This window comes from Halichoeres trimaculatus, unplaced genomic scaffold (genome assembly GCF_033239565.1).
Source record: "Halichoeres trimaculatus isolate MK-OKI-2021-1 unplaced genomic scaffold, fHalTri1.1 fHalTri1_scaffold_24, whole genome shotgun sequence".
NCBI lineage: Eukaryota > Metazoa > Chordata > Actinopteri > Labriformes > Labridae > Halichoeres > Halichoeres trimaculatus.
The window spans coordinates 3,734,283-3,759,209 of NW_027437202.1; the positions used below are offsets into that span (position 1 = coordinate 3,734,283).

The 24,927-nt window shown below is 44.2% G+C and overlaps 1 protein-coding gene across 1 annotated transcript in view; it reads left to right on the forward strand.

Annotated features, from left to right (window-relative positions):
• Positions 1-24,927, forward strand: part of dmd (dystrophin) — a 137,171-nt gene that overhangs the window by 81,694 nt on the left and 30,550 nt on the right. Inside the window, exons 48-67 of the mRNA XM_074664873.1 lie at positions 593-768; positions 882-1,029; positions 1,118-1,243; positions 1,325-1,477; positions 1,710-1,808; positions 1,895-1,994; positions 3,317-3,486; positions 3,571-3,688; positions 3,772-3,983; positions 4,259-4,413; positions 4,491-4,677; positions 9,499-9,671; positions 9,756-9,912; positions 10,390-10,501; positions 11,712-11,980; positions 12,803-12,949; positions 13,845-13,913; positions 16,260-16,323; positions 19,077-19,137; positions 21,841-21,876. Of these exons, the coding sequence (XP_074520974.1) occupies positions 593-768; positions 882-1,029; positions 1,118-1,243; positions 1,325-1,477; positions 1,710-1,808; positions 1,895-1,994; positions 3,317-3,486; positions 3,571-3,688; positions 3,772-3,983; positions 4,259-4,413; positions 4,491-4,677; positions 9,499-9,671; positions 9,756-9,912; positions 10,390-10,501; positions 11,712-11,980; positions 12,803-12,949; positions 13,845-13,913; positions 16,260-16,323; positions 19,077-19,137; positions 21,841-21,876 (2,732 nt within the window). The remainder of the gene's footprint in view (positions 1-592; positions 769-881; positions 1,030-1,117; positions 1,244-1,324; positions 1,478-1,709; positions 1,809-1,894; positions 1,995-3,316; positions 3,487-3,570; positions 3,689-3,771; positions 3,984-4,258; positions 4,414-4,490; positions 4,678-9,498; positions 9,672-9,755; positions 9,913-10,389; positions 10,502-11,711; positions 11,981-12,802; positions 12,950-13,844; positions 13,914-16,259; positions 16,324-19,076; positions 19,138-21,840; positions 21,877-24,927) is intronic.

Consider the following 24,927-nt stretch of genomic DNA (forward strand, 5'->3'; position numbering starts at 1 on the left):
CACACACACACACACACACACACAGATGGCAGTCGTCAAGAGGAAAACTCAGCGAGTGTCTGACGGAGCAACAATCCTTTTTTTAGACCTTATGTAAGAATATTATGTCATCAATTTGGACATCTCCACGTTACACCAGCCCCAAAACCTCAACCTGAAGGATTACCAGAAGCAATTTACCCACAGATTAGAGCCACCAGTGTTCACAGCGACTCCACGGAGGTTTGTTTTTACTCCTGTTCAACTGATGCTCTCAATGTGTGAGCGTGTGTGTGAGTGTGTGTGCATCGTCAGACCTGCCCGGTCCACTTTGAGCTGCTGTGATCAGCTTTCTGTGTCCACCTGCGCAGACAGACGAGCGCGGTCCAAGTGCCACTCAAGTGCCATCCTCTGCGTGTGTGTGTGTGTGTGGAGAGAGTGTGTGTTTGAACAGAGACAGAGCACCATCTGGTACCTTGAATCACAAGCTGCCACCTGAACACCACCCAGTAGTGCACGATGTTGGGTTTTAAAACACTGTACTCACCTAAATCTGCTTACCTTTACCTTTAAATGTGTGTGTTTGTGTGTGTGTGTGTGTGTGTGTGTGCAGGACCTGACAGAGGCCATACCTCTCCAGGAAGTCGTGTTGGCCCGAGTGAACTCTGCAGGAGAGGAGATCAGCCAGTTGAGCACACCAGACGACGCCTCGCGGCTCCGGACGCAGCTCAAATTACTCAACACTCGCTGGGCCAACGTCTGTCAGCAGCTCAATGAGCGCAAGAGGAGGTGTGTGTGTGTGTGTGTGGCTGCAGGTCACAAATTAAACATGCTCAAATGCTTCCTAAAACACTGCCTCGTTGGTATAAAAGTGTCCCTGGTGTTGGGTTTTCCTCCTCCAGGTCTGCAGAGGCGCGCACAGCAGCAGCTGCTCTACAGGAGGACATGGGCGCCATGCTGGGCTGGTTGGACAAAGCAGAAGGCGTCCTGGCGATCCCTCTGCAGCCTGCAGAGCCGCAGCACATCAGAGACACCCTGGGCAAAGTCCAGGTATCATATCTGGAGGAGCTCTCTTTGTACATGAATGTGTAAGATGAAATCTGTGTCTTATTTGACTCTGAATGTGTGTGTGTGTAAGGCACGTGTGGTGGAGCTGCCTGCCAAGAAGGCGGCGATGGATGATCTGAACTCCAGACAGAAACACATCATGCTCCCCGCCGACCGACAGAAAGACATCCGGATCATCAACGGTCGCTGGGCTCAGGTCAGCGGCCGACTGAACCCTCATGTGCGTCGTGAGCGCTCTCAAAGAGTTAGGTTTAAATTCTGAATGATGTTTCTGTAGGTGTCCAAAGATCTGCCTGAGCGCCAGCTGGAGATCGAGGGTCTCCTGAGGGAGCTGGAGAAGCTGCAGGGTCAGCTGGACGACCTGTCAGGGTGGGCGGCGAACACCAGGGCCAAGCTGGAGCAGAGTCCTCCAGAGGAGCCGCCACCCAGGGTATTCTTTGTTTTACAATATAACAATCGAGGTTCTTTGTTTAAAAACTAGATTGGAAAAAAAGTTACCACTTTTCACCAGCAGAGGGCCAAATGATGTACATTTTTCGTGGTAAAATACGGCTCCTGATAAAGTCTGTAGACATCATCATTAAACTTTTTTCCCAGCCCTCGTAAATCTAAAAAACATATTCTCAGAAAGATCTCCATGCTCTCTTTCTGTGACCCATCAGCTCATTGAAGAGGTGCAGGTGAAGCAGCCGGAGGTGGAGTTCGTTCTGGAGCGTGCTGATCAACTCTACAAGGACAATCCTCCCAACCAGGCGGACAAGGTGAGGAAATAACACCCTGAAAGTTTCTTAACCGTCTTCTGAAAGGAAGACACGGCGCTGAGCTTTGCTTTTCTGTTTGGCGGCAGGTGAAATACGCCAAACTGAGGGAAGACTGGACGGTGATCCTGGAGCTGCTGCGGCAGCACAAGGAGAGGATGGCCGCTCTGCTGGTCGCACAAAAAGCCAGTAAGAATCCATCGACTACACCAGGGGTCTGCAACCTTTACGTTCATGACAGGTTTAGCCTAAACTCACCTATATTAATATCGATTAGGAACCAAAAAGTCATCTTTATCTTTTAAAATTCTAAACATAGTAAAAATCAGGTGAAAAATTACCCAAAAAATATTTTTTTGTGTTAATAAAATTGTACATGTGATGTCTTAGTTGTTTTTATTTTTTCTATGTGCTGATGTTTAAAAAAAACATAATCTCTAATATTATTCATTTCATAAATGCGCATAATTTATGAAATTTCAATAGGTTGCAAAATTTTTCCCAAAAAATTTTAAACAGGAAAAAAACTTCAAAAATTCCCCAAAATGTGAACTTTCCAAAAATTTTGCCAAATTTCATAAATTTGCAAAAAAAAATTAAAATTGAAAAATTTCCAAATTGAAATAACTTGCAAAAAAATTGGAGAAATTTAAAAAAATGCAAAAAAAAATTGCAGTAAATTAAAATTATTTGCAAAAAATTGCAGAAATTAGAAAAAATATGTTTTTTTTATCCAGTTTCAAAAAATGTTAAAAAATGTGTTTAAGTTTAAAGAAAAAATTAAAAAGCTTAACTACAAGATGTGATGCATATTTAGTTTCACAAGAAATCAACACATGATTTTATTTAGTGTAGATGTCTTTAATCATCAATGCCACCTGAAAAAAATAAATAAATAAATATATATGTTTGCTCTAGTTTGATAATATAATATTTTTAAAGCTACAAGGGGCCACTGCAAAGAAGTCAAAGAGCCACATGAGGCCGCAGGTTGAGACCCCTGAACCACACTGAGGAAACTTCACATCCGTAGAATCAAGTGTCATTGATTTCACTGCAGCAGTGAAAAACGCAGAAGCATCCTCACTCTGAATATTAATAAAGTGTGAATATATGAAAATCCTGCTGTCTGCCATCAAATTAAAGCAGCCTCTGAATATATGCCAGGTGTCTAATGTTAGTGCAGAGACTCATTATATTAAATGCCTTCAGGCCACAGGCAAAACTTCTCTCATAAAAAACTGTCAATACAGGATTTAATAATGAATAGGTTTAAATTACAAGCTGCAGGGATCATAAAGATAAACTCTGCAGACCTATTTGTGACTTTGATTTTAAAATATTAAAAGCATGGGTACGTGGTGCGTTTCCATAAACACTTTAATGGAGCATCTGTCCTGAAACAGGAAGTTAAATGTAGAAAAAAACTGATTCTTCTTTGTGAACTTATCTGAAAATGACACAAAAACTCATGATGTGTGTGTGTGTTTGTGTGTGTGTGTGTGCCCTAGCTGAGAGTCTAACAGGAAGCGCCCCGCCTGAATCTGCAGCGTTGGCTCAGTTCAACAAATCCTGGGCCGAGCTCACTGATTGGCTGACCATGCTGGATAACATGGTGCAGAACAAGCGCGTGGTGGTGGCCGACCTGGACGACATCAACGAAAACATCGTCGGTTTGAAGGTCAGGGCGTCAGAGATCAGAGAAATTAGTGCATTAGTGTACGAGTTAGCTGGTGTGATTAACGCGCATTGATTGTGTTTCCAGGCGTCTCTGCAGGAGCTGGACCAGAGGCGCCCCCTGCTGGAGAGACAGGTCACAGCAGCCCAGAATTTAAAGAACAAAACGAGCAATCAGGACACTCGCAACGCCATCACAGAGCGCAGTAAGTCGCAAGCTGATGATGTGTTTTGGTTTTTTTTTTTTACGCTGTCGCTGCATTAAAAGGTTTCCCCTCCCTCTGTGCAGTCGACAGACTTCAGACTCACTGGGAAGACTCTCAGACCAAACTCTCAGACAGAACCAAGCAGCTCCTCAACATGCTGCAGGACTCCACCGACTGGCTGGATGCCAGGAAGGGCGTGGACCATCTCATCAAGCAGGCCAGCGAGAGGCTGGAGTCCTGGCAGGAGGTCACGTACACGGTGGACGCGCTGAAGAAACAAAACGCCGAGCTGAAGGTCGGTGTGAGCGTCACTTCACACACAGCGTAAAACGATAGTTAAACACACTTCTTTCATAATGAGCTTTCTGAATGGCTCCTAAGTGCAGACACACGCCATTCCTCCACCTTGCTGGTGAGATTTATAAACAGATGGCTCTGGAATATGACATTTCTCATGCCGAGGATGAGTCAAACGACATTTAGATGCTGAAAGTGAATCATCACATTTTACAATCGGCTCGGCTTGTCGGCTTTATTCTCTGTCTTTCCTTCTCCTCCGTCCTCCTTCAGCTCTTCGCAAAGGAGCTGCAGCAGTGGCAGGGACAGGTCGACCAAACCAACGCCATGGCAGACAAACTGTTGACGCTGTACGCCAACGACGACACGCACAAGGTCACGCAGGTCAACGACAACATGACGGCCACCTGGGCTCACATCGCCAAACGGTACACACACACACACCAAACACACTTCTCATCATGTCGAGCAGCTTTCAGCAAATTCTCCTTTTTTTCTTCTTCAGTATCTCGGACAGAGAAGCGGCGCTGGAGGCCGCCATGAAGCTCCTCCAACAGTTCTACCTCGACCTGGAGAAGTTCCTCAACTGGCTCACGGAGGCCGAGACCACCTGCAACGTTCTGATCGACGCCACCAACAAGGAGAGGCTGCAGGAGCAGCCGGCAGCCAGGAACCTGCTCGCACAGTGGAAGGTGGGAAACACACACTCACACACACACTGCTTCAGGTATTGAGTAATTGTATTGACACTCTCTCCTGACATCATGGAGGTCGTGACGGGTCAGAAATAGAGGATGACAGAATTTCAATCATAATTACTGAAGAACTCAAGGTCTCACATGGAAATCATTGGCACATGTGTTGATGTATGAGGTGATTTTTACAAGATTTGAAGGTGATGATCCCCTGGAGTCACTTCCTGTTTCTTTTACTCTGCAGAAAAATTAAATCTTATCAAGTGTTTTTGTCTTATTTTCAGTAGAAAATGTCTTTTTAGACTTAGTCTGAGCCACACTTGGAAGTTTTCATTCATGCTTTTATCTCTTCTTGTCTGGAAGACTGTAATGCTCTTTACTCTGGCATCAGCAAGCCAAATATTCAAAAACCACAAATGACCAGACTTTTAACCCATACTCTAATAAAAGACTATATAAGTAATGCAAAGGATTTATTCTACACGCTTCAAAGCTCAAATTGTAAGTGCTATTCATATTGTTATTCTATGTTTTATTGTTAATATTGTAAGTGTTATAGTGTTTAATGTCATTATTACCACAATTAGACAGTACTCAGGGAACTTATTTTCATTTTATAAAAAAAAAAAAATCTGTCTATGCATATACATATGTATAGTAGTTTTCTCATTTATGATTCCTAAGTTTTTTTTATAATGAATTTATTTTCATTTTTCAAATAATTACTTTAATTTTACTATTTTTATTGAATTCTTGTTTTTGTAATAAAAAAATAATAATAATATATATATTTCTTTATCTTAGTCAATTTAGGACTCTGTGATGTGTTCAAGTGGTTCCTCTAGAGTCTACACTTTCAGCTAAATATCCTTTTGGTGAAAATCTAAGATAAATTTTAAAGAGGGCCCAGGGGAGAAATAATTGGTACAAAAAAAAAAGTAAAAAATAATAATAAAAGTAGTAAAATAATAGAAATTATTTGCAAAATAAAAATAAATAATACAAAAAAGTTATCAATCATAAATGAGAAAACTAATATGAATATGTTTATCCATAGACAGATTTTTTTCTTAATTAAATAAAAGTCTAGACTCTAGAGGAACCACATGAGTTCGTGAAAAACTCCTAAAATGACAAAGGAAAAAAAATATATATAATTATTGCTTTTTAATTAATTTATTTGATATATTTATTTATTTACTTATATTTATTAAATTTTTTTCTTTTTTTTCTTTTTTTGTATTTAATCCATGTTATGACTGTTTGAAATGAACTGACAGAGGAAGAGGAAAAAAAATGAAAAATTGTCTCTAAGATGTATCAAATAAGTGATATAATGATGCTATATTTCAATAAAAAAGAGAATTAAAAAAAAAAGACCATTTAACACCAGCCCTTGCTGCGCTACAGTGGCTACCTGTGAGTTTTAGAAATGATTTAAGATTTTGCTTCTTGTTTTTAGAGCCCATAACGGCCAGGCTGCTGCTTATATCTGTGACTTCCTTACTCCCTACTCCTGGTCCGGAGAATGTGGCTCATATCAAGTGTAATAAGACAATATTTCTTAAAATTAGACAAAAACACTCAATAAGATTTCAGTTTTTTGCTGTGTATAGCTTCATTTCAATGCTTGCGCTCACACAGCTTTAACCCCGCCTCTTCTGCTCGACAGACAAGTGACAGCTTTCACGTCCGGAGCTCACACAGCATCAGCCCAAAGTTTAAGACACTCTCCCCGACTCTGCCTCAGCTGGTATGACAGGAATGCTGACACGGCAGCATCGTGAGATTTCATTGGCCCTTCGGTGCCTGGCAGACGAATGCAAATATTCCCCCCCCACTGCATTGTGGGTGTTGAAGGGAAGGCTCTGTTCTGTGAGAGAACATATTTTGACCCTCGGCTGTCACCCTGCTCCCACACACACTTTCTTGCTTCACACACACACACACACATAAGCTACAAAGAGAACATGCATGCAACATTTCCCTCACACACAATGCTGCAAATTCATATCTGCACACACACACTTCCACACACACACAGCTGTCTGAGGACAAGAGCTGCACTGTATGCAGAGCTGTGATAGCCTTCTGTGTCCAATTAAAATGGCGGACAGCATTAAACACACACACACACACACACACACACACACACACACACACACACACACACACACACACACATACACAGCAGGAAGATAAGGTTTAATTGGAAAATAAGCCACTCGTCGTTTTATGCAGCCTTCTAAGTTCTCTCCTCCTCCTCCATCTCTCAGTGACTCACTCTTCTCCTTCTTTCCATGGACAACATCCCTCCATCCCTCCCTCTTCCTCTTCTTCATCTCCACATCTTCCTCTTTGTCGCACACTCTCACACAGCCGCGCTGGGGGGATAATCTCCAGGGGATTGAAGATGTCGCTTCGTTTGCGTCGTCGTTGTCGTCTTCTTCGTGACGTGTAGTTTGGGGATTCCTGGGGAGAGTTTTGAGGATGCTGCGGAGGAAGGTCTACCACGTTCAGGTTGGGGATATTTACAACAAAAATAAGCGAAATAATCCTTTAAATATGACAGCTAAGCTAACCAACTCATTTTAAGTTTCACTGGTTCAAAGAACGACAACAAACTCTCAGTCGAGCTTTTGAAGTTCATGAATAGACTTAAAGGAGTTCTTTTCCAACAAAATGTGCACCTCGCTGTGATCAAAAGTGCCGCTCAAGAACAAAATGTCTGAAATGTGCTGACTCGCCACCTCCAGAGACATTAAGGGTCGAGCAAAGGACAAGAAGTGGAGAGAAAAAAAAAGGTGTGAAACCATCAATTTGAAATGAAGACATCAAACGCTGAAGTCCACGCAGGGATCCGACGCTGGGACTGAGGCGAAGTCTTCAAAGGCGTCAGAGAAGATTGAGATCACAGGGAGAAGCTGCCGGAAACTTTTCCAACGTTAGGTTTCAAACAGGAGACAGTTTAGCTGCGGCTTCATCATCTTCACTCCTGTCTTTAGAAATCATCCTGAGTGTGTTTCACCTGCTCGCTGCACGTAGGGTGACCAGGTGTTCACAAGCCACATGTGGGACAAGGAGTGTCAAGTTACCACAACACTGAAACATAGGCAGTTTTTTTTTTTTTTTTTTTTTTTTAATAGGCTGAATTTTTAAATAATGTCCATCTAACCCTGAAACATCAATATTTCTATTGAGACCAAGCTTATTATTATATGAAAGACAATTTTGTGATGTTTTTCCCTCTTTAATGGAAATTTTCCAATTCAAAAATCAAGAAAATGCATTTGTCACAGGAAAATAATACTTATAATAATGGTTAAAAAATACTTGTAAAAATTCATAAAAGAAACCAGAAGTTTCTCAGAGTATTGTGATTGTAAACATTGAGAGTGTCGGCTGTTTTTTAACATTCAGTGCATGCACCCACCTTTTAAAGGAAGGGATGCACTGATCCAGCTTTTCTGGTCCTAATAACCTGTACGCTCTACAGTGGGATAAGACTGGTGATGTTTGGAGTAAGAGATAACAATGTGTCAGAATTTACAGAAATGACTATTTGATTGTAAATTTTACACCTTGTAGACTAAATCAGAGTTTAGTCTTAGAGTGTGTTCACACCTGTGGCTCATTTCGTTTACAAACCCGACTTTCGCCTTATATTTAGTAAAAAATATGTTTTTAGACTCAACATGAGACACATTCCCCTGACCGGTCCAGAAAATGTCTTGTTTTAAGATATTAAAAGACAAAAATGAGGTCTGAATTGCTGTTGCGAGAAAAAAAATCTGCCTTTGGGAGAAGAGAACAGTCACTCGTATGAAGACATTATTCTAGTTTCAAGCTAATATTCAAGAAACTTTTCTCTTGTTCCATTGGCTGATTTTTTTTACTTGTTTCTAGAAGTTCAGACCTCATTTTTGTCTTTAAATAACTTCAAACTAGACGTTTTTCTGGACCGACCAGCTGAAAAGACAATTTTTACTTATGAAAAGATAAAAACACTTGATAAGATTACAGTTTTTTGCAGTGCACAGGGGAGAAATGCTGGATCAAGTTTCCAAAACATTCACTGTAAATCGCCCTGCACTGGTTTCGATCTTAAAGTTCTTAAAGTTAAAGTTAAACTTTTGACTTAGAGTTAAAAGTCCCCAGCTCCTTTTGTTCCTACGAGCTTCATGGTTTTCCACCAAATGCTGCATTTTGGTGTCTGAGCAGGACATCGTCTCAATATGCTGGATGTAGGTAAAAAGCAGGACACCTGGTCACCGAGCTCCACGTCATGCTTCTCATCACCAGAGGAGGAGTTATGGGGTTTGGACCAACAGGAATCAAGTTAAGTCTCAGTTTAGTGACACATTTTGGGCAAACAGGAAGTCTCCATCCTTCTTCGTGTCGCAGAGTTTGTCTTTGAGTTCTCCTCCTCCTGCAGCGTCTCCTCCCGAGCGTTCACTTTTGTGTTTGAGCGATCCTCTCAGGTTGGACCACCGCCGTCGGAGTAACCAGTTGATTCACGGCTGAATTGTGCATTTTGACATTTCAGCTCCACGCGAGGTTCCATGGGCGATGCATTAAGCCCTGCATTACAGCTCAATCCTGCTGCTTTCTGCTTTTAGAGACTAAATCACTTTCTCACATCCTGATCCCATTACCGAGCACTCGAGCAATGAAAAAGTGAATTCCTGAAAGATGGCTGCTATTACCCAGAAAATGAAGTGTAGGCTCTGACAGAATTTACTGCCACCGCTCTGTTCCCTCTGAATCTTTCTGTGTGTGTGTGTCTGTGTGTGTGTGTGTGTGTGTGTGTGTGTGCAGGACCTTCAGGCGGAGATTGACAACCACACAGAGCTGTATCACTCCCTGGATGAGAACGGGCAGAGGATTGTGACCTCGCTCGGGGGCTCGGAGGATGGCGCCCTGCTCCAGAGACGCCTGGACAACATGGGCCAGCGCTGGAACGACCTGCGCAACAAGACTCTGAGCATGAGGTGAGGGCGCGTCTGAAGCCCCTGCAGCACAAAGCCGTCACAAAGGATGGAAAAGGGTTGAATTTTTAAAACCTTGTGTTTCAGGGCCCACCTGGACTCAGAGATGGCGCCATGGAAGAGGCTCCACATGTCACTGCAGGAGCTGCTGAACTGGCTCAGGCTCAAGAGCCAGCAGCTGGAGCATGAGCCGCCTGTAGGGGGCGACGTCCCTGCTGTGCAGACGCAGCTGGACACACACCGGGTGAGAGGAAACACACTCAAGAGTCCATCCACTTTGATCGTCAAAGTTTGACGCTTTCACTCCTCAAGTAGCCATTTGTGTTTGATTCAGACGCCGCGTCTCTCCCTCTCTGACATTATGCAAATGAAAGTCTCCAAATAAATGGAAAACATGGCCGCACAGGTCAAATGAAAAACCCATTTCATGCACCGTTTTATGCAAAAAGAGCAGATGATTGGCTCGGCTGATTGGGTCATTTCACGTCTGAACCCAAATTGATTTTGCAAAATGGTGAGTTCCTGCAGATATTCATTAGCGAAGGCTTTTAGTGCAAACATTTCATGAATACAGACGTGTTTTAATGAGCACAGAGGAGCAGAGAGCGTCTGTTTTAACACACACATGCTCAGAAAGCGTCATGAAGGTTTTTGATTATCATCAGGAGGATTTTCTTATTGTTCCAGGTCTTAGTTTGTGTGTGTGTGTGTGTGTCGTTAGGGTTTCAAAAGAGACCTGAGAGCGAAGGAGCCTGTTGTGACCAAAGCTCTGGATGATGTTGGCGTCTTTCTGTCGGAGCTTCCCAGAGAAACACCGTCACCTGAGCAGAGAGGTACGTCTCCACGCCATAGGTCGCTATAGGTCACACCGTACAGGAAGTATGACAAGAATTTGGCAGATCCTTTGATTCGCCTCCAGCTCACATACTGAACTCTTAGCAACAGCCTTGTGTCTGCACACACACACACACACACACACACTCCCCTGCAGCAGCTTCTCGCTCCATGGCAGCATCCCCCGGTTACCGCGCTCATTGAAAGCAGCTGAACTTTAACTCTGGCCCATTAAACCCATTCAGCCGCCGACTCCAACACACTCAGAGGAGCGCAGAAATAAAGGGTGAGCTCCAGCTGCTAATCGCTGCCACACTGAGGGGAACGAGCACCTCTCAGAAAGTGGCGCTGTCGCCGCCAAAGAAGGCTTTCCTATAGGCAGCTGTTGAGGACACATTGACGTGTCGCTCCTTGAGAACATGACATTTTGTGGGGTTGATGTGCAGCTGGCTTCTCCACAAAGAGCCTGAGTGGTTTGACATATGAGTGGAGCAGCCACAGCCACTCAGGTTTTATTTAAAGACGTGAAACTTTATCACAGACGTCCTGATTTTACCTCAAAGTCAGAGCTATGCAATTTGGTTCTATACCGATTTTTGGGGTACAGATTAGATTTAAATTGTGACTCTTCAATATTTCAGATTTTTGCAATTTTTTGTTTTCTTTTTTAACACCAGACTTTGTGAAAAAAAAGTTGAATGGTGATGTCTGCAGAGAGAAACATTTCGCCCTCTGCTGGAGAACAGTGGTAACGTTTTTTTCAATCAAGTTCATAAACAAAGACTGAAATAAAGAATTTAAATTTGAAAATTGACAAAAAAATCCTGATTTTAATATTAAAAAATATATGTGAATCCAATTTTCTCCCACCTCTAATATTTACCATATGAACATATTTACAATTTTTGCGATTTTTAGTTTTCTTTTTTAACAACGGACCATGTGAAAAAGTGAAATGATGATGATAATGTCTACAGACTTTATCAGGAGACATATTTTCCCGAAAAAAAATGCACATCATGTGAGTCAGCGAGAAACATTTCGCCCTCTGCTGGAGAAAAGTGGAACTTTTTTCCAAGCCAGTTATAAACAGAGTGAAATTAAGAAAAAAAAAGAAGAAGAAGAAAAAATTTTAAAAAAATTGACAAAGAATCCTGATTTTGATTTTGCCAAAAAAAAGACCCTGATATATTGATTTTCCATTTTTAGACATCAGCCCTGAAGAGCGCGCCCAGAACGTAGCGCGAGTCCTGCGCAAAGAAGCCGACGACGTAGCAGCCAGGTGGGACCACCTCAACGCCGACTCGGCCGCCTGGCAGAAAAGGCTGGAGCTGGCTCTGGATCGGCTCATGGAGCTCCAGGAGGCGGAGGACCTGCTGGACGGGCAGCTGAGGCAGGCCGAGATGGTGAAGGACGCTTGGGAGCCTGTCGGGGATCTGGTGATCGACTCGCTGCCGGAGCACATCGAACGAGTCAAGGTGAGTCGAAACATAACGTGTAAGGATCGGAGAAACACACTTTGAGAAGAGTTAAAGTCTTTCTCACAAAGGAGTTAGACAATACAACTTAAAGGATGCAGAAAACTTATTACGTTGGTATTCCCAATAGGACAGATGGTAGATTTAAATTAACAGCTACTGCTAGTGAAATCTCAAACCAGAATATGGTTCAGAGAAACAAGATTTTCTCAGATCTCTACTATTAGAAGTGACATCCTGAAGGTCTTTGTTTCAACTTATAAATCTGGGAGTGGAAGTGGACTAATATCTAGATCATACAAAAGTTTATAAGACATTTTTTTCCAATTTTTCATGTTTAATTTGCAGTTCTATTTTTAATTATTACAAGCAATTCAGACCTCATTTTTGTATTAAATAACTTAAAACAAGACATTTTTCTAGACCAGTCAAGTGAGTGTGGCTCATATCGAGGATAATATGACAATTTTTACTTAAAAGAAGAAAAAAACACTTGATTTTTCAGTTTTCAGTTCAGATTTCAGTTTTTTGCAGTGTATATCTGTAAAAGAAAGGGAGTTTAATAAGGAAGGACTGAAAAGACTTTATGTGCTCCTCACTGGAAAAAAATAAAATTGTTAAAAAAAAAAAAAAAAAAAAAAGACTTTATCTGGTGTTACAAAAGCAGGAGAGCGTCTTTCCATGGTGGATGCATCTGTTTCTCTCTGCTGGAACAGCTGAGGTGAGACACAGGACTGAACCAGCAGCCTGTCCGTGTCTCCATCTGTCCTGTAAACACAGCAGCATAACAAACATCCTCTGCGTGTGTGTGTGTGTGTGTAGGAGTTCCAGGACGAGATCGCTCCAATTAAAGATGACGTCACCCACATGAACCAGTTGGCGTCCACGTTCGGCCCACCGGACATCCAGCTGTCGCCGTCCAACCTGGAGCGCATCGAGGATCTGAACACGCGCTGGAGGCTGCTGCAGGTACAAACTTCCTCCTCTCTCTGGAAACGCTCGCCCCTGTCAGTGAATGTCACCTCATGTGAGAGTTGTATTAAGGACAAGGAGCACACACACACCCCGTGAGTGTGTGTGATCAGAGGCAGTGCAGGGTGTGTCTCTATCAGTCTCAATAAGCCTGGTGGCAGCGGCGCTGGGAGTCAGACAGTGATGCTTACAGGGGGTGACAGATAGAGCCAATCAGCTGCCAGAGAGACGCAGCTTTCACCGAGGAGTCCCAGGCAGAGACGGGAGACGCGGTGACAACACGGTGACGGGACCAGACGGCCGGTTTCTCTGAAGTTAGCACCTGACCAGATGCTTACACACACACACATGCAGACACACTAGCTTTTGTGTTGCGGTGAAGGTGAAGGCATCAGAGCAGAAACAACGTCATTTACCGCTAAAGAATGAACAAAACTTCCTCGGTGTTGGAAGATTTTGATCATTTTTCTGTTCTAAAATGCAAAGCAGAGATGTGGGGGTTGCATTTGGACGGCAAAGCGAGTGGAGCTGCCAGTTTTTTAAAGTCACTCTCCACTGCAGGTGGAGAGTGGGGAGCAGAATGTTTGCCCGGGAAGTTTGGCAACACCTGAAAACGCAGGCTGGTGGAGAGAAATCTGTGTGTGTGTGTGTGTGTGCCCAGTGTGTGCTTTCATGTTCCCTAAATTTCCCTAATGTGGCTCAAATCTGAGCTGAGTGCCCCTGTGTGTGTGTGAGTGTGTGTGTGTGAGTGTGTTACCTGCACAATCAGGTCATTTGTGTTCCAAAAGGTCGCAGCTGATTGGTCGGTGCAGGCACAGGCTGCACTGTGAGTAATTGCGACGAATTCCTCCTCAACTACCCCGCTCCTCTTGTTTGTTGTAATTCTGATTAGGTTACCGTGGCGACGGGGAAAGGCAACACAAACACAGGCAGGAACGGATTGGGTGAGGTGCACTCGAAGGTAAAACAAAGGAGCGGTCATCATCTGTGTTATCTTCACCCTCATCTGTTCCTCATGCCATCATCCCATGACACACACTCAGACACACACTCCACTGTCAGTGTGTCACCTCCTTCAGGATGAGGAGCTCAATCTGCCTCCAGACTTCTATCAAAGAGAAGTTGCCTCTAAGCTTCCTGTGATTCACTTCTTTTACTTCCTGGAAGAAAAGTCTGTCACTAATCAGACTCTGCGTGCCGGCCGGAGCTGCACGCGTTGCCTGGGAACACTGGATCGTCGTGCATTGTGTCAGGAAGCATCCGGGACACTCAGCAGCTCCTCCAGGGACAGACTGAAGCATCAGCTGCCTTTTTACGTGAATCATACATCTGATTTCAAAAAAGGCGTGAATGAAGCTGCAGATTTCAAGAAACTCCTCAATAACGCTGCGAGCTCTCATCCTCCCTGAGGCTGCAGAATTTGAGAGCTGGAGCTGATAAACAGTGGGAGAGACGCGTTTATCTGCTAAATAATGAATGTGGCTCTCTGAGCAGCAGCTCAGAAGTGATTTGGGGATTTCTGACCTTTATATGGCAGCCTCTAAAGTGTGTGTGAGCGTTTGGTGGTCCGGTTGAGTGCTGACGAATAACAGCTCTTGGCTTTCATCTTCAAACTGCATGAATTTTGTTTGACACCAGCTCAAACTAACATGAAGGACAAAGTACTGGACGGTTTTGTGGCTGTCTTGCAGTTTGAAAGTTTCAAAATGCCTCTTCTCTGTCAGGAAAGATATACAGTGGGGAAAATAAGTATTGAACCCATAAACTTTTTTCTCATTACATTCATTTCCAAAGCTACAATTCAAACAAAATTCTCCTAGACATTGGTATTAACTCAAATAATCCACACATGAAAAGAAATCACAACGTTCAGATCCATAAATAATGACTATGTGGAATTAAGTACGACAACCTGATTGTTGCTCAGCATCAGAATGGAACTGGTTACAGACTTATATCAAAGCACCTGAATGTTCCAGGCAGCACCGTTGGGGCCATTATTCACAAGTGGAAGAAGCACCACCTTACCATCAACAGGCCACACACAGGAGCTCCTTGAAGATTTCTGACCAGGGAGTCAGAAAGATAGTCAGAAGAGGACTCAACGAGACAAGGACCACCCTGAAAGGGCTCCAGAAAGACTTGGAGGCAGCAGGTATAATTGTTACAGAGAAAACAATGGGCAATGCACTCCACCGCCATGGCCTCTATGGACGCTCAGCCTGCAAGACTTCATTTCTCGAGAAAAGGCATGTTGAAGCTGGTTTAAAGTTTGCTAAACAGCATCTTGACAAGCCTGTAGAATACTGGGAGAATGTTTTCTCGTCAGATGAGACCAAAATTGAACTTTTGGGCTGTCATACTACAGACCATGTTTGGAGGAGAAATGGCACATCAGACAAAAAACACTACACCAACAGTGAAGTTTGGAGGTGGAAGCATCATTGCATGGGGTTGTTTCTCATCTCATGGTGTTGGCAAACTTCATATAACTAACGGAGCAATGAATGGAGCCATGTATGGGGAAATTCTTGATCTGAATCTGCTGCCATCCACCAGGATGATGAAGATGAGACGTGGCTGGACCTTCCAGCAGGACAACGATCCAAAGCACATGGCAAAGCTGACTCTCAAATGCAGCCCATGGATCAGGATGTGTGTGAAGTCAAATAAGCGCTTTTTGGCAGGAGAAGCTTCTTTGAGAGTCGATCCAGCTGCTTCGACACAACAACAGATCTGAATTTCCCTCCACTGCTGCAGTAAAATCGCACTTTACGAATCCACTATACGATTACAAACCCAGCCAAGAAAGCAGGTGTTTAAATTTGGATCAATGACAAGCTAAGTGTTTGCAGTTTAGATGAGAATCTGCGAGCCAGGAGACAAGCGTGTATTACCCCCGCTGGGCCCAGCCCCACCTCTCTCTGTGTACCTACAGGGCCGCGCTGATTTGGCACAATTATCTCAACTCCATCTAGATCGACAGCTCATTCAGAGCTGAAGGAGACTCGCAGGAGACCGCATCCTCTCTAATTCCTCCACTACAAATTCAATTATCGCTCCCATGCTTGTCTGTGTGTCTTCTCTCCCCTCCTCCCCTCCTTTCCCTCGGTGTCTGCCCGTTCTTGCTGCTCTTTTCTTTTCAAGAGGACATTGTGTGCCTCTTCTCATGTTGACGCAAAAACACCCCTCATATCCCTATCATTGCTTTAGAAAGACATCAAAAGAAATGAATGTGTAAATTTAACATCACTCTGACATTTATCCATCTTTTTATCTAAAAGCATTTTTCCCTCCCCCCTGACAGATCTCCATCACCGAGCATCTAAAGCAGCTGACAGACGCTCACAGGGACTTCATCCTCCTGCACGGTGAGTCAAACACACAAATGCGCGCCGTACGCCGCTGACAGTTGACGAGACACTCAAGAGGTTGCGTGTGAGAGAGACGCTAGATAAGACGAAGCGTGTTAGACAAAACGAGGCGCCCACCTCCTGACAGAGAGAGGTGCCACGGCGCTCAGCTGTCAGCAGGTCACTGAATGACTGTCAGTCATGTGGCTGCTCAATGAGCCCATGATTGTTTATTGATCTGTTTATGCAACTTGTTTTTCTGGTTTGATCACAGAATCCCAATATGACCTCGCTATTAACCTGATCGCGAGGCGCTCGGCCATATCACATGTCACGTATTGATGAGGGCGTATGGATTTAAAGCCTCTCTGTAATTGTTGCATTGAATGAAAATGAGTACAGGAGGTGGTTTTTCCAGCCTCTTCAGGGTCAGAATCCAGCATTAAAAAAGCACAGACCTACTTTTTTATTTCATTATTTGAGTAAACAAAGGTTGTTTATCTCACAAAAGCTGAAAATTTAACTACGGGAAAATTTTGTGAATTCCTGAACTTTTGAAGCAGATCGGCCTTTTTTTAAAACTGAGTTATTTTGGCTCTGATGCAGCCGCGCTGCTGTCTGCAGTCACTACTCAGTCTCCAGCATTGTCCCACCCACAGCACCATCTGATTGGTTACATGCAGAGCCATGGCATGGTAACAGCCAATCAGCAGTGAAAGCTGTGCATGCACAGTGCTCCCACACTTCAGAGAGGAAGTTTTTAGTTTTAATTTCACTTTATAGACATGCTGCTGAGCCTGGAAGCTGTTTATTAAACATATGCTTAAAGGCTCAAATAAAGTTAAGTGTTGGAGTTTGCATTATTCAAAATCGTGACGCCAGTATTTTCATTTTTACTGCAAATGGATATCAGCCTCCTGGATGACAAATAATCTGTATCCGCCCTGAAAAAAAACCACATCAGTCTATTTCTAACTTTAACTAAAGGGGATTTTTGCCCAATCCTCCTTTTAACTGAGTACGGTGGCTGGTGGGTGTCAGACGATTTGCAAAAGCTACAACACAACAGAAGTTAAAAGAGGTTATTTATTCCGGAGGACACAGAAAAGTTGCGTTTTGAACTTCATCTTTAATAAAAAAAATCATAGGTGCCTCACCTTGTGCTGTCCTTCATTGTACTCATATTTCTTTATTACCAGTAATATATCATCTTATATTTAGCTCCAATTCATGTCATAATGTTAGCATCGGAGCTATATTTATCATAGCTAACGTTATAAAAGAAAACAATCATTAACTTACCTTCGCAACTTGTCTTTGTCCTTTGGGATAAATAAACCTCTTTTAACTTCTGTTGTGTTGTTGGGTTTGCTTTCGTGTTGTAGCTTTTGCAAAACAGCTGGCACCTACCAGCCACCGTAGTTGAGGAAAGTTTGAGGGACATTCGGTACGTACTAACTTTCTCAGGTCCAAACTGCTCGAGGTGTACACATTCTTCAAGCAGCACTGCAGCTGAAGACTCAATATGTGGTCGAATGTGGGCGATAATTTCAGTGAATTTGTCTTTAATCGACAATAACGTCTCATATTTCAAGCGTAAGTGCAGTTGGTGCTGGCCGGCAGAGTCTTATTCTTCGAGGTCATTTGGGTGACCCATCGAGCATCCTCAACTCTGGATAAGGAGTGTGAGTACTCAGCATCAGACAGAGGAGAAGAGGCCCGAGACCTCCTGACCCCTCCGTCTCACATTCCCCCTTTTCTCTGTTTCTCATAAGAATGATCCAGAAAATAATACAGCAGCTTTTTTAAAAATGTAGGACAGACTCGATAAGAGAGAATCAGAAAGTGTGGTGTCAAAAGTATCTCATTATACATTAAACATTGCAGATTAATTATGTATAACAGTGCAACACTATAAAGATGATTTTTATCATTAAACTGCGTCCACCTGGAGCCACTCATCAAACTGCTCGCTGCTTTTTCTCATCAATTCTCTTTAGCTTAATTACAGCTCATCTGCAGAGTAATTAAAAGAGCACAGATAACAAAAGATCACAACATCGCTCGCGCGCTCACGGTGGTGATTAAAAATGAAGACCCACGGGGGGCTGGTGAGAACAAACTGAGGAGAGAAGGAAACAAAAAGTGAGCTTGACACTTCGGAGACGGGTGAGCAAATGTTATATGACAGCGACATATTCCGGAAAACGGAAGCTAAGTCCTGGTGTCAGCTTAGGAGGCAGATCCAGACCCGTTTAGGTGAATCTGTTACGCACGTGGACGCCGCGTTACAGCAGGGATAATGATGATAATGAGAGCTGGGATGTTTTTCATATCTCACTGCTACGTTGATGCACTCCGCGTGTGCTCTGGCAGCCGTCCCACGATGCATCGCTCTGTTTTTAACTGCAGCAAATTCCACCCGTGGGGCACAATAACGCTTATACAGCGGGTACTTCCAGCCAAGCCGTCTGATTGGTCAGAGACGCATCCCAACTGTGCTGACAATTCCCACCAAGCGCCGCTCGCTTTAATAGCCGGCGTGCCAACTCTTGTGGGCATAATAAGTGAGATAATTAGCCATATTTCTTGTTTTTCTGCTGGTTTTCATTACTTTGAAGCAAACTTTTCATTCCAGTCATGCTTCGGTGGCTGCTGCATACACACTTCCTGTGTGTGTTTGCAGGATCCCGCAGTGAGCGTGTGTGAAGGGAAATAGCCTGCAGACACGACGAGGAGTTGTTTTGACCCTTGTTTCTCTGTTTCTGCAGGATCTGTAGAGAGCCCCTTCGAGCAAGGCATCTCCCCAAACAACGTGCCCTACTACATAAAGTAAGTACTGAGCAGACTGCACAAATCCTAACCCCTTAACCAACAATCCTGAGTGTCTGCATCCACACTAAAGTCTGGAAAGCACAGAAACAAAGCATCCGTTCCTTTGATAGACTGCCAGCAGTTAGTATTCCTCTGCAGCTGTGCAAACTGTTAAATTAAAAATAGTGATCGAGGGCTCGGGATGAAACATTCATCGGCTCTAAGATGCTGCGCTCGTGGATCTGTTCGGGCTTTGACCTACATCATCAGATTAAAAATACTGCATTACCAATTATTCTCTGAGGGTTTTGGACATTTGCATTTGTCTGGGACAGTGTTTGGAGCCCAGCTTTTATTTCCTCTCTTGCACATTTTTATGCAGTCACACAAGCAGGCTCTTTATTATCTCTCTTCCTCTCAGACTCGTGTTTCTTTTGCAAACCTTTATTTCTCATCACCCGTGTAGTTGCATGTTTGGCTGTTCATCAGACCAAAGGCTTTAAAAGACAAAATCTGGGCTAAAAGGCTTCTTGCAACTGAGGTTGGACGCAGTAAGAAAGTCATTTTGAGTGTCTTCAAAGATCCTAAGGGTTAGGGAACAAAAAGTCAAGGGGTAGACCAGAGGATCTGACATGTCCGTCAAGACATGGGACCAATCTCGACCCAACAGCCACTGGACTTGAGAGCAGCAAACATGGGACACTCAAAGGTGAAGAGATTTTGACGTGCTGATGGCTTCAACGTTACTGACATGACGCGGTGATCCCACTCAAGATGTTTTCACGGCGGCACAATGGAGGGGGCGCCATCATGATCCTTCAATGGGCCAATGGGGCTTCAGGTTGGTCAGGGGCCTCCTTCATGACTGAGGGCCCTGGTCTGTGTGGGAATGACTGGGTTTCTCAATGTCTTCCAGAGGAATCAGCTCACTCTTTGAACCATCTTGCGTACCCCCCTGATCTAAATCACTTTAGCCTTGTTTCCACCAAGTGGTTCAGGTCACTTCTTCTTGGGACGGATCCCCAAATTACCAAGACGAGCCATCCCACTCTTACAGGTTTACAGGTTGGTTAGGGCCGTCAAACGGCGGCTGGCTCTGATGAGATGTTGAAGGGAGCCTCCTTCATGACTGAGGGCCCTGGTCTGTGTGGGAATGACTGGGTTTCTCAACGTCTTCCAGAAGAATCAGCTCAGTCTTTGGACCATCTTGCGTGTTCCCCCGATCTTAATCACTTGAACCTTGTTTCCACGAAGCGGTTCAGGTCACTTCGTCTCAGTACCTTGCACATTTTGAAACGTTTCCACTGACTAATCCCAGAATAGACCCCCTTAATAAGCGAGACGAGCTGTCCCACTTTTTGGGACCCTTTCATTGGGATGCCAGACTAAACCGATCCGATCCTTGATTGGTTGAAAGAATCACCACTTCCTGCTTGATCATCCTTTGTAACAAAGAGCTACAAGCCAATCACAAAGAAGACAATCCATCGTTGGTCATTGTTTACTGTGTCTTGCGTTTTCTACTTTGTTGCATTAATTAGTGGGGTCCAACGTGTCATTGCTATGGCGTCACTCTATCATCTAACTGATGCTGCTATTGGCATCCAGCGTATTACCCGCCTACCACAAGGGGGCACAATTGGCTTTAAAAACACAAACAGGAGCCAACCCAAACCAAACCATACTGGTGTAAACCGGACTGCTTGGTGGAAACTGGCTTTTGAGAACATTTGGGGATGGATGGAGACAGAAAAGGACGTCATTTCTTGACAATGGATGATCCTTCATGAAGACATCTTCACCACTTGGAGAAACGTTCCCACTCACCTCCTGGAAACACTCACATCAAGCAACTCTTCTCAGGATCCAATTGTGCAGAATAAATTCTCGCAATTTTCCCCTCGTCTTCAAATTGTGATCAGGTGTGTTTTTATTATCCCTGCAAAGCCTCATCTTCCCTCCGTCTTCCATGTTGCAAAAACAGGACGGTAAGATTGGTGAACTCAATCTAAGAAGCAGAATTCACAGCGACACTTAATGTTTTGTGTTTCTGCAAGTCACTTGAAATTCAGCGGCTAACTTACCCCCCTGGGTTTCTTCAAAATTACTTTCACACTCTCCCTTTTCCCGACTCCATAAATGATCTTCACCAGGACCAAAACCTCATATTAAAACACGTAGAACAATATTTCTCCGCTATCCCAGATGTTTAATAAACCTTTTGTTATCCGTTGTTTCTCAAAGACTTGCACGCTTCGACAAAAAACCGAGGCGTTATTTACTCCGTGTCTGGAAACATGCTCGTCGAGCAGCAGAGTCCCTGTTCACGCTGCAGTGTTTACTACTAATCAGCACATAGCAGAAGTTTCGGAGGTGGGGTGTGTTTGCGGCGCAGGAGCGAGCTCAGTGTTGTAGCTTCTGCCTCTGCGCTGCAGGGCGCAGAAAACAGGCGTGTGGCTGTTGGTGGCGTGGTGGAAGAAAGGAAGTCTACTGAGAGAGAAATGACTGATAATTAGGTGCTGCTTTGGTTTCTTGCCGCGTTGATTTGAGCGGTTTTGCTGCTGTGGCATGTTTGAGTTAACACAGACTAACCAGCGCTACATGCTTTGGCGTTTTTGAGCACGGTGTTTCCAATTTAACTCTTCATTTGACGAGAAATTAACCACGAGTGAGAGAAACACTTGAAGGAGAGAAGTGACAGATTCTCCTCTCCACATGCAGAGATGAAGCTGGACCTGACCAGATGACAGAGGCCCTGTGAGTGCCACCTGACCACACACACACACACCTGTAGACACACACAGTCATCTTTATGCTCCACAGCATGCACACACACTGTGGATTTGCATCCTGCAGGGTCCTGATTAACACACACTCTGTTACACACACCTAACCTAAAGTGCGTCTGCACGCTTCCCACTGCAAGCTTCACACACACACTGCAGCAGAGACTGTGCAAACACACCACACACCCAGTGGACACACTTAATAACACACCCACGCTGTGTGTCGAGCATGCAAACACACTCCCAAACACACTCAGGGCACAGTGCGACAGCATATGGTCCACCAACTGCTTCTCATGCCCACTTCTGAAGTTGATTTACCTCAAACTGTGACATCCACCTTATACCACCCACCCACCCAGCCTCAATGAGGGTGCGTTTGATTCGCCTCGCTGCAGGCAACTCCCCCCGGGTGGATACCTGAATTTCAATCCTTCACCACCTCCGCTAAAAGACGTCGGGCAGCTTAAAATCAGTGATCTAGGATTGTTTGATGTGTTGAATCCATGCCTCTACGCCCTCTTCCTCAGCCTATATCTCTCATTGTCCCTCAGCTACACACACACACACACACACACCTACACACACTCAGGTAGAAGCCACACTGTTGTGCCAGGATAAAATAACAGTTGAGACTTGCCTATAAATTACAGGCTGTTCGCTTGTCTTTGCTGGTGCAACATAGCCTACATTTCTCAAGCCTTGAACACTGATTCCCAAAGCAAAGAGACCCCCTCCTCCTCCTCCTCTTCCTCCCCTCTCTTTCTTCCTGTCTCTCCTGTGGGGCCTTGTAAAAGCAATAAGCACCTTTTTCTCCCTCCTCTGCCTCCTTTCCCTTTTTGTCTTTCCCTCTCTTCCTTGCCTTTCTATCCCTCTTTCTCTTTCAGGGCCTTGAGTTGTGAGACAGTGTCTTACAAAGCAGGATCTCTCCTCTCCTCTCCCCCTCTCCTCTCTTCTCTCCCTCTCTCTCTCTCGTCAGTGAGGTGAAAAACCTCCTCGGATGGTGTCGAGGCTCCTTTGCTTTCAGAAACAGTGGGATGGGGGGAAGGGAGGCAGAGGCAGGGAGCCTGAGCTCCGCCTCGTCTCGCGGAGATTCGTCAGGTTTCCTAAAAGCGGACGGGGCTGTAAACGGAAGTAGGGGTTCTGTTCCCATTTTCAAAATAAAAGCCTCCAATGGAAGATATTTTATTCCTTAATTCTTTTTAGCTAAGCCAGGTAAACAGAGGAGTTATTAATCAAGCAAATATTTTTTTTATAACCTTTTGGTATTGACATCTTGAAAAATTAACTCGTATTACATAGGTATTACATGTCTGTATTAGCTTCTTTTTCATTTTGGATTTTTTTTTAATGGAGAGGGTTTGCATCTTGTTAGCATCAGAAAATTAGTATTATTATTATTTTTTTGTATGTGTGAAATAGTAGAAAAATCAACGTTTGAAAGGACAAAGCAAAACAAAAATGCTAATTATTAAGTATATATATGTTTAATAGAGCATGTATAGGAAAAATACTTGCAAAATTGTCTGCTTGGGAGCCTAAACACGCGCCAAAGTATCCTCTTGGTTGCAAAGATACATACTTTAGTATGCTAAAGTACTCTTGGGTGGCTAAGCTACATGCTAAAGTGGCTTCTCCGGTAGCAAAATGTGCGCTAAAATACACTGAAGTGGGCTAAAGTGGCCCTTGGGTGGTAGCCATGCGCTGTTGTTCATTTTTGGGTGGCAAACATGCTAAATTACGCCTAAGAACTGTCTTGGTTAGCAAAAATACTTACTAAAATGCACTTATGTGTCATTTTGGGGTAGAAAAATGTGCACAAAAACACTCTAAAGTGCCTTGGTTGGTAAAACGTGCTAAAAATTAAGCTAACGTTCCCTCTTGGGTGGCAAAACGTGCGCTAAAGTGCCCTCTTGGTTTGTAAAACACACTGTTCTTTTTCATTTTTCATTTTTCATTTTTCTTAAAGAGCCCCTGCTCTTTAAGAAGTCTGTATTTGCAACTGTAAAAGAGTAAATATTGTCCGACCACTACCGTCGTTATAACGTATAGTCTGGTGCTTTTATTTTGAAGCCACAAACGGATGTTGATTTCCGATTAACTGCCGATTATTGACCCTCGTGTCTCGCTGGCCAGTCAGCCTCTGCAACCCACCGCTGCCGCTTGCAGAGGAACACACATAACACACTCATAACACACACACATACACACACTCTCACACACGTAGGCTGCACACGGTAATCTCGGACGCCTCTCTCCGGTGGTGGAGGACGCTCGTTCGGACCGCGGAGGGGGTCGGGATATCGGGGAGATCGATCCATTTCTACCGGACGCGGAGCTCTGTGGTCGTCCGGCGATGCGGGAGCAGCTTCGGAAGTGAGTGCTGGGGCTGGGGACGGGTTTACGGCGGTGGTGTGTAATGGTGATGGTAATTGTGCTGGTCGTAATGCAGTAAACCTGTTCGCACAGACAGACAGAGCTGGGCTGAGATCCCCCACACTCTGCGCGATGCACACATTTTTCACACTTGGCTCAAAATATGCGCAAAATGTAGCATGAGAATATCCAAAAACTTAAAAAACATGCCTTCGATTATAACCCTGAACATCCTTTCTGATGCGCTGTTATCATATATCTCTCATCTAACCTACTTGCATTCCGGGTGAATGTCACCTAGCATGTTCCATACATTCTGCTAAAACCGAATCACAAGACTTAGAAAAACACCTTCTTCCTATATTAGGGTTCGTGCATGAGGAGGGAAAGAGGAGGCGGATTTTTCCCTCGAAATGGCATGAAACCAATGCTATTTGGTAGCCATTAAGCCCCCGTTCCTCACAGCGGATGTTAGTCGTTGTCGTTGCCGGGGAACCAGGCGCGGTGTGCGGGCAGCGAGGCTCACCAACCCGCGGTGAAACGCACCGTGCGTAACCGTACGGCTGTTAATGTTTCATGTTTCACGGGATGAAACGCGCACGACGGATCCCCTGCACTGCCCTGCGTTTATTCGCCCATATGTGTT